A 9149-nucleotide genomic window follows, 5' to 3' on the forward strand; every position below is an offset into this window, starting at 1 on the left:
CGCGCGCTCCCCGGGGCGCCCACCTGGTCCCGCAAGGGGTCTCCCGGCGGACTGTGTGCTCAGAGGCAGTTCTCGCTCCGCCATCGGGAGCGAGGGCCTCAGCGGTATCATCTGTAAAGTGGCCAGAAGGGCACTTCGCTGGGAGAGGTGCCACAGGGACTGACTTGGGCAACCTGGGTACCCCCTAGATCCTAAGAGAGCACTTGGCGACCCAGCATGGCTAGGAAGGACTGAGGACACTGGAGCCAGACTTGCCTGGCTGGGTTCGAATCATGGCTTTGCCACTTAAAGCTGTGTACCCCTGGGCAAGTCCCCTACCCTCTCTGTGCCTGTTTTCTTGACCACACAATAGGAATACGATTGGTGCTCACCTTCCAGGGTCTCAGTGAAGAGTGAATTAATACAGGTCAAGGGCTCAGCTCAGAATCTGCAGCAGGAAGGACCCACGGGATTTGGCTAACAGCTCTTCTCCACCAGCTCTTGTTTGTGCGGGGGTGGGCTGTGTCCTGGAGGTCAGAGCACACCAGACTCACGTCAGAGAGCTTGGTTGGCACCTCAGCTCTCCTCTAATAAACTGTAGGGCCCTCGGTACCTTGCTTAGCCTCTCTGAGCCTCCGTTTCCTCACACAACCTCAGGGCCGGAGACCCAGTGAGGTGGAATTAGGGCAAGGCTGAGAGACAGCCTGTGTGTACCAGGCACGTCTGGGACGCTCTGGGCGCCTTGGCTGTCGGTCCTTCGCTAGCGCGCTCAGACTGTCCAGGCGGGCTCCCAGGCACCAGGACAGAGGCTCGGCCCACTCACTTCTCAGCCCAGTTCTGGGAGTCTGTGGGTTTGCTTCCAGCATCTCGTCTCCCTCCTGCCTGTCCCATCATCCTCCAAACCCCTGGACTGTTGCAGGCCCTGGGGAGTCTGATGGGGGAGGCAGGAGAAGCCAGGGCTGGTAACAGGGTCAGACCTTCCTTTCCACTACGGCAGCATCGAGCCAGCTCTTGCTTTGTGGTTTGTGGAGCTGACGTCACCTCCTTTGGGCAGTCCCTTTTTTTAAGTTGGGTGGGACAAGTTTCTGGGCCCCCAGATGCTGCCCAAGAGAACCCAACAATTATGGCATGGCAGGGAGAGGGACCAGGCCAGCCAGGGTCCAGGAGACTGGCTGGGAGGGGTGTCCTAGGCTCTGAGACGTCACTGATGGCAAGGCTCATCCTGATTCCAGAGAGGTTGCAGCTTGGAAGTGGGCTTCTGGAAGGTGATGGAATGTGTGTTTTGAAGGGCATGCTGGGGCTGGCCAGGGGAAGGGAGAACATGCTTGCCACCAGGGAGATAGAGCTGTCCTTGTCTAAACTCCTCATCTGTTTGAGGACCCCTCTACCTCCAGGCACAAGGAAGAGCTCTTCTTTTAAAAGAACGGCAAGCACTGGAAAGGCCTCGTTTTACAGGTGGGAAAACGGAAGCTAGAGAGAGAGTCTTGCCTTGGGGAGCAGGGTCCAGCAGTGACAGTGCACGTTGGGAGCCCAGATCTCCCCGCCCCTGACCAGGGCACTCTCCACAGTCCCCAGTGCTCTGCCTGCCAGACCAGCCTTCTGCTCTGGCCCTGAGACTCCTCCTCCTGGCAGGCCTCCAAACTCAGGGAACCAGCAGGTAGAAGACCTGGAGTCCCCCACAGGGCAGACAATAGGTTGGGATTCGAACCTCAGGGACCCTTGTCTGGCTGTGCCCAGCCTTAAGTTCAGAGCAAGGGAGCAGAGTAGAGAAAGCTCCTGAGGTAGAGGAAAGTCCAGGCACCAGCCTCTGCCCAGTCCTGGCTAACCTTTGGATCAGCAACCATTCCAAAGCCCAGGGGTCCCACAGAAGGATGGGAAGGGGAGTGGGGAGGGAGGACCAGCCCTGCCTTCCAGAACCAGCTCAGTCCCTCCTGGTCCACCGGGGGACTCTCCTTTCTTGAACTATGTTCCCCCATCCTGTAATGCTCCGTCTGTCTGTCTGTGGGCAGACCCAAGCCCGAGTCACCTCTACCCTGGTCTGGCTCAGACCTGGCCCTCCCTTTCTGACTAAGGACAGCTCAGTAGATAAGATTAGGTATTTACTGGTCAGAGTGACCCTGCCTGGTGGTTCAAAGAACACAACAGAAGGTGTAGACATAGTCTCTAGAGTTGGGGGGAGGGTTGTGCTGTTATAAGCCACAGGAGCAACCCAGCCAGGCAGCCTGGAATGGGGCTTGCCTGCCCACTCCGGATACCCGGGGCTCAAGAGTCAGTGACCTCAGGACAGGCCAGTGGCCTGGGACAGAGCCAGGAAGGATGGAGCCAGGTCTTTCTGCCTCAAGAGGCCAGGCTCAGGCTCTTGAGCCAGAAGGACCTGGCCCCATCCTTCCCAGCTCTGTCCTTATGAGAAAATGGGGATAGAGCTAACTTCCCGAGGCTGTGGGGGTCCCAGAGAGGACAGGGGAGGGCCATGCACAGTAGATCCCTAGAAAATGTGGATGACGGTGTCATCTCCACAGGTGTTCCCTGAGTAGTGACACAGATCTCCCCAGGGCTTTGTGGCTGGCTGCCCTCCACCTCAGATCAGGAGGGGCCCCGCCCCAGGTGAGTGGGTGCGTGGAAGCTCAGCAGGTGTCAGTCCCTTCCTCGGTGACAGGCTGGAGAAGGGCATACCACCTGGAGGGATGGACAGCAGCTGGCATGGACACTGCTGCTGGCGCCCCGCTTTCTAAGCGGGGGACGTCTATGCCGGGCCTCCCCTGCCAGCCAGTCTCCCCTATCCCACTGTAAAGGGACACTCTTCTCCTTTGACCAGTGAGGGGACGGGCCCAAGATCATGCAGCTGGTGAGGGCCAGAGCCAGTCCAAAGCCAGGAACATCTGAGACCACAGCCACTGCTCTAGCCACCATGTCACACTGTCTCCTGCCAGGCAAGGGACCTGAGGGGAGGGAGCCTGGGCCGGCTGGGTGCTTGGGGGTGGGGGGTAGGTAGAGCTCTTGTCTGTACCTACTGGTAGAGGGAGTGACAGGTGGCTAGAGTCCAGGGCAAATTAAACCCCATCCCAGGGCCGTCCTCACCTTCTCCGTTGGCTCACCCTCCCCCGGTGCCTTCCCAAGTGGCCTGGAGGACCGCACTGACCCACCGCTAAGGGGCTGCCCCTCCCAGCAGCCCAGGGCCTGACTCAGAGCCTGCGGGCAGGCGGGCAGGCTTGAAGTCGGCCGGAGTTGAGGCAGGTGCAGTGGCCGTCTGGCCTAGGAAGGGCGGAGGCCAGGAGGCCAGGGTCTCCCCATGCTGTGGCTCCACCCACCAGCCCTGAGCAAGTGAGCTCGCCTTGGGGACCCTAGCTGGTCCAGCACGCCACTCCAGCAAAGGGCATGCATTGTCGCGCTTTGGAAACCTCCTAACCTGTTGCTCAGACCGCATCTGTACACGTTCCCCCTTCTCATTCCTGTGCGTTGTCTGTGTACCAAACGCGTCCTGTTTCCACTCATCCAGCCTCCATGGAGAGGGAGTGCCCTCAGCCTTTAGGCCTGGGTGGAGGGGCCTGTGGCCCGAGTGACTTCCTCCTGATGCCAGACGGGACTAATAAGAAAGGCAGACACAGACAGGATGTGGGAAGCAATCCAGAAGGGCCTCCTGGGGAGGTGGCATGGGGCAGGGGGCTTGGTTGGATTATGAGAGGTTGAGAGGCAAAGCAGGGACCCCCCCCCCCAGAAAGCTACAGGCTCCCCAGAGCAGACAGTGAGTCTCGTTCATGACTTCTCTCCAGCATCCAGGACTAGAGAAGGTGCCAGTGTTTACTGAATGTATATATGAGGGAGTGAATGAATGGACAATCAATCAAACAAACAAATGTAGGCTAATGTCATTCCAGGAGGAGGGGACAACGCGAAGGAAGACTCAGAAATGGGACAGTCCCCCATCCAGGGGGACAAAGATAAAAATAACAGTAGCTGGCGTGTGGGGGACTGCTCGGTGCGTCAGGCTCTGCACAGAGCTAGCCTCTCACGGAATCCTTAGGGCAACACATGTGGGAGGCACTTTCCATATTCCCGCTTTACAGGTGGGAAGGCCAGGGAGGTTCCGTGCCTCGCTGGGGCCCCCAGCCTGGAGGCGGCAGCGCTAGGCCTTACCCCCTTGGGCTGCCTACCTCGCAGAGACCCTCCCTCAGACTGTTAGCCTCCCAAAGAGGGGAGCAGTGCTGCAGGCAAATCCGGGCTCTGGCCAGGGCACCCGGGCACACCCTGCTACAGAAGCGGTCCTCACAGCCTCTACCTTGCCCCCTTCTTCCTCAGAGCTACACCCCCACTGTGTTTGAGCGGCTCACCGTTAACCTGCAAATAAAGGGGAAACCCCTGAACCTCCAAATCTGGGACACGGCAGGTGGGTGTGCAGGCTGCAGGACGGACGAGGGAGGAGGGGCCCCCCACGCCCAGAAGCCCAGCCCTGCTCCCTTCGTTCCGAACCAGAGAAGCCCAGCCAGTCTCACCAATCTCCAAGGGAGGGTGTTAGCCACGATTAGGGTCCCCAGGAACTTGAAGCTTCTTTGCTCCTGCACCTACGTCCGCTGCCTCCCCCAACAGAGGGTTGCCAGCTATGTCCCGGAGACAAGGGGGAGTTCATAGCTCTTTTTTCTCAAGGGGTGAGCTATTACTGGCCTCCTAAGCATTCCATCCCGGCTCTAGCTTCTGTAAGATCTGCCTGACCTTGACCTCTGCCTCCCAGCTTCCTGACCTTACCCACATAGGGTTCAGTCAAATCCACACCAGAGCTGAAAGCTCACCCCAGGGTATCCCAGCAGCCCCCTGGCCATGCAGGGGTTAAAGGGCCTTTGTCCAGGGTCCTACCTGCTTCCTACTCCTCACCTCCCAAGCTCAGGGCAAAGCAGACTTTGGACCGATGGCCCCAATCCCTGCAGGCTGGTTCCCCACTCCTTCCAGAACAGGGCTTTCTTGGCAAGGGCTAACACCAGGGCTAACCAGGGCTAACACAGAGCCCGGGCAAGCTGGGGCAACACCACCGGGAGGGAAATGTCCACGTGCTGAGGCTAGCTGGGCACCACATGTGTATCAGACCATGAGGCATACAACCAGGCCCTGATCCCGGCTCCCCCGTCTGCTGGGATGACCTCCCTGATGTTGGGGGAGATCTGAAGGGAATGCTCACCCCCACTCTCCCCAGGACAAGTTGACTATGACCGCCTGCGGCCCCTCTTCTACCCCGACGCCAGTGTCCTGCTCCTCTGTTTCGATGTCACCAGCCCGCACAGCTTTGATAACATCTTTAACCGGGTAGGTACTGGGGGTTGGGGAGGTACAGCCCCCCATAGCCAGGCCCCTCTGCTCTGGCCCCACCCTTGACTCCACAGCCTGTCAGAGCATGGCAGGCCCCAGATCACTCAAATCCAGCACCTTTGGTGTATACGTGGGGAAACTGAGGCCCAGAGCAGGGGCAGCGACTTGCCAGAGGTCCCATAGGGGTTTGGTAGCAGGGTCTGGACTGAGAAAGCTGAGTGGTCCAGAGGCCCCCGCAGCTCCCCAGCCTGGGCCTGTCCGAGGCTGCACGCACCGGCAGCCTCCAGCAGCTCTCGGCCCCCTCCTGTGTGACCGCTGGCTTTCAGCGGTGGGGGGCCTCCCACAGTGCTCCCCAGCTGCGTCAGGGCTTCCCACGGCTGCTCACTGCCCACAGGTATCAGGGATGTGGTGGTCCCTTGAGTTGTTCTGCTCTTGTACCCTCTGCTGCCAGGGCCTCCACGTGAACGGCGTGCAAACAGCGTGCTCTCGGGTTCCTCAGAGCACAGCTGGTGACCGCGTGAGTCACACTGACTGCAACAATGATGGTAATAGTTACTGAGAACTTACCCTGTGCCAAGCTCTGTGCTGGGTACTTCTGCCCATTCACTCATCTCCCCTTGACAGCCTGGTGGAACCAGTAGTGTTGTCCCCAGGTTGGGAGTGGGAGAGAGGTTTGGACCAGAGCAAATAGAAGGCGGCCTTGCCATTTCCCGAGATGAGAAGGAGCAAGTGGGGGGTAGGGAGGTGGGGGATCGGGGCCTGTTGGACATCGCCGTGGAGGGCCAGGCAGACGTGGGGTCTGAGTGCAGCTCCCAGGGCCGGGCAGATCCGTTTCGGCACCGCCAGTGGGGAAGAGCCTTGCACATGGGAAGTGAGAGATCAGGGTCCCAGCGCGAAGTGCCAACCAGATGGTGGGGGAGGGAGAAATGGCAGCCTGGTGCCAGGGCTCAGGCAGGACGAAGGCCGAGGATTCAGTGTTGGATTTAGCAAGGCGAAGTCACAGGGGAGACCACGGTCAGACGCAGGTCTGTGGAGGGGCTGGAGTATGGGAAGTCAGCCCAGGGGAGCCCCCTACCCCGGGCCTCGTCTGGCTCCAGCAGACAGACGGTTTGATGCCAGTTTTTTCTGAACAGACAAACTGAGCAGGCGCGCACTCCTGGAGTTCTAAATCCCCTGCCTCCAGATTCTAGACTCCCCAGCTGTCCAGGCTGAAATAACCAGGCCCTGAAGCCTCACATTCCAAAGAGCAGCTGACACAGAATAGGAGAGTTCCCTCCAGCAGGCAAACAGCTGCTGCGACCATTTTGTGAGCTGCTTTATTTTTAAAGGCTGACTAATTTCTTTATATATTTTACCCAGTTGGGAGGCAGTCCTAGGGGCCCTTACCTTGCAGAGCGGCAGGATTCTAGACCAGGCAGGAGCAGGGCTCTGGGAAACAACCCTGGGCTCAGATCCTGCCGCTTCCAGTTGTGTGACCAAAGCCACGTTCCACAGTGTCCCCGAGCCTCAGTTACTGCATCTGTACAATGGGATTGATGACAGAACTTGCTTCACGGGGACTTAGGGGATTGAAAGGTTCACACATGTGAAGTCTCAGAGCCTAGAACAGGGTAATTCTCCCTAAACGTTGGCTGCACTGGTTATCATTGCTGAGGTCCACCTGGGGAGCGCGAGGTTGGAGGACATGGCTAACACACGCACCCGTGCTGCCACCCTCCCCGCAGTGGTACCCAGAGGTGAGCCACTTCTGCAAGGAGGTGCCCATCATTGTCGTGGGCTGCAAGACTGACCTGCGCAAGGACAAGTCGCTGGTGAAGAAGCTGCGGAAAAATAGGTTGGAACCTGTGACCTACCACAGGGTAAGAAACCCCGCCCAAGGGTGGGGGGACGGATCCTGGGAAGGGGGCGGGCTTCTGGGTATGCTGACCCCGCCCAGGCTTTCAGCAACATGAGGCATCCAGCACAAACAGGGTGTAGGTCAAGGTAGAGGTCATCTTGGAATGGTCTTGGCTTAGAATCGGTACCTAGAATACTCTAGAAGCTTTTGCCTGTGGAAGGGGAGCAAGTGGTCTGCCCATTCAGATAATCCTGCGCACCCACTTCACAGATAGGGAAGCTGAGGCCTGGAGAGGAACCCCAGCCCTTCAGGCCACAGGCCCCTCTCTGCTACACACCTAGGAAGTGGGTTAGTTTGTGCCGTGAGAGGCAGAGACCCATCCTGGAACTGAGGCAGGAAACCCAAAGAAGCCATGAGAGTGCTTGGTCAAGCCAGGGGGCAGGAGCTATGGCTCCTGGAAAAACTCACCTTCCTCTTTTGTCCTGGAGTCTCCCTAGGATGGCCAAGAGTGCTGTGAAGCCATGAGGAGGCCAAACGCAAGGCCCTCCGGAGGCCTCCGCCTCAAGGCAGCCCTCTCCCCTCTCTCTGTTAGGGCCAGGAGATGGCGAGGTCCGTGGGTGCAGTGGCCTACCTGGAGTGCTCAGCCCTGCTCCAAGAAAACGTCCACGCAGTCTTCCAGGAGGCAGCCGAGGTGGCCCTCAGCAGCCGCGGTCACAACTTCTGGAGGAGGGTTACCCAGAGCTGTTGCGTGATGTCCTGACATCTTGAGCCCCTCCCTGCCCACCAACGGCCCCAGCAGCACCAGAAGGAGCTGGGCGCTGCGCTGCCCAGTCGGCTGGGCTGGACCCAGTCCCCAAGCTGTGATCACCGAACTGCACCTCACACAGCTGGACCCGCCAAGGCCAGGCCCCTGAGCTGGAGCTGCCAACCCTGGAATAGAGCGTCACCCGCTCACCTCGAGGCCTGAAGAAGGGGCTTCTGGAGCCCACCTGCCCTGCGGAGGGCTACTCCTGGAGACCCCTAAAATGACTGCCGGTCTCCCAGCTCCCAGCCTGGACCACACATCCAGAAGCAGCCTGTTGAGCCTGGCACCGCCTCACGGCTGCCCCGAGGGCTGCCCTTTCGGACAGGGCACTCCCAGAACCCTGAGCCACACAACTCACACCCTCCCTCAGCCCCGGGGATGGTAACTAACAACTAAAACCGCATTCCTTGCCAGCTAGGTCACGTGTCTTGCTTTACACACACACACACACTCCGTAGCAGAAAAGGACCCACCACTCGTAGGCACTGGAGTGGGACTAGCCACATCCAAACCCAGCTCTATCACTTCAGGACCTTGGGCAAATTACTCGAACCCTCTGCGCCTCAGTATCCCCATCAGTGAAATGGGACCAATCCCAGATGATGGCAAGGAGCCTTTAGATGAGGAAGAGCATCTGAGACGCACGCAAAGAGCTTAGCAGGTGGCTGGCACCCAGTAAGTGCTCACAAAAGGTTCACAAGAGGGTTTTTTGGTTGTTGTTTATGATAAATAAATAATATTGCTGAGATATAATATATGTAATATATTCAACAATATTATAGTGGGGTTGTCCAGGGAAACAGAACCATATAGAACCAATAGTGTGTGTGTATATGTGTGGAGAGACGGAGAGGAATTGTAAGGCGTTGACTCACAGGATCACAGGGGCTGGCAAGTCTGAGAGCTATAGGGCAGGCTAGAGATTCAGGTAAGTTGATGTTGCAGTCCTGAGTCTGAATTCTGCAGGGCAGCCGGCTGGATGCTCAGGCAGGCTTTCTGTGCTGCAGAATTCCTTCCTCAAGAAACCTGTCATTTCTCTTAAGGTCTCACCTTATTGGGTGAGGCCCACCCACATAGAACCAGCCACAAACATGCACCAATTGGGTTTCATTAGAAACAGCTTGAGGGCAGGAGGGTGGGGAGGCGTCGACTGCATGACTCAGTGCATTAAGCGGCTGCCTTCCCCTCATGTCATGATGGCGGGGTCCTGGGATAGAGACCCGCATCGGGCTC

At 58.4% G+C, this 9149-nt stretch overlaps 1 protein-coding gene and 1 long non-coding RNA gene across 16 annotated transcripts in view; one reads left to right on the forward strand and one right to left on the reverse strand.

Moving 5' to 3' along the window:
• The window catches only part of LOC106006561, a 21372-nt gene extending 13163 nt beyond the window's left edge, over positions 1–8209 (reverse strand). For 11 of the 15 annotated variants that reach the window (XR_006602121.1, XR_006602123.1, XR_006602120.1 and 8 more), the window contains exons 1-6: positions 8067–8209; positions 7743–7831; positions 6661–6793; positions 3386–3562; positions 372–506; positions 24–111 (exon numbers count right to left, since the gene is read on the reverse strand). This is a non-coding gene — a long non-coding RNA (uncharacterized LOC106006561). Of the gene's footprint in view, positions 1–23; positions 112–371; positions 507–3385; positions 3563–4255; positions 6794–7742; positions 7832–8066 lie in introns of all 15 variants that reach the window. The other 4 variants (XR_006602127.1, XR_006602124.1, XR_006602135.1 and 1 more) reach the window with 4 other exon arrangements.
• Positions 1–8669, forward strand: part of RHOD (ras homolog family member D) — an 8938-nt gene extending 269 nt beyond the window's left edge. The window contains exons 2-5 of the mRNA XM_004759710.3: positions 4276–4363; positions 5162–5271; positions 6999–7133; positions 7704–8669. Of these exons, the coding sequence (XP_004759767.3) occupies positions 4276–4363; positions 5162–5271; positions 6999–7133; positions 7704–7871 (501 nt within the window). The 3' untranslated portion in view covers positions 7872–8669. The remainder of the gene's footprint in view (positions 1–4275; positions 4364–5161; positions 5272–6998; positions 7134–7703) is intronic.
• Positions 8670–9149: the final 480 nt, after the last annotated feature.

Source organism: Mustela putorius, unplaced genomic scaffold, assembly GCF_011764305.1.
Source record: "Mustela putorius furo isolate JIRA1106 unplaced genomic scaffold, ASM1176430v1.1 tig00000127_pilon_pilon_pilon, whole genome shotgun sequence".
NCBI lineage: Eukaryota > Metazoa > Chordata > Mammalia > Carnivora > Mustelidae > Mustela > Mustela putorius.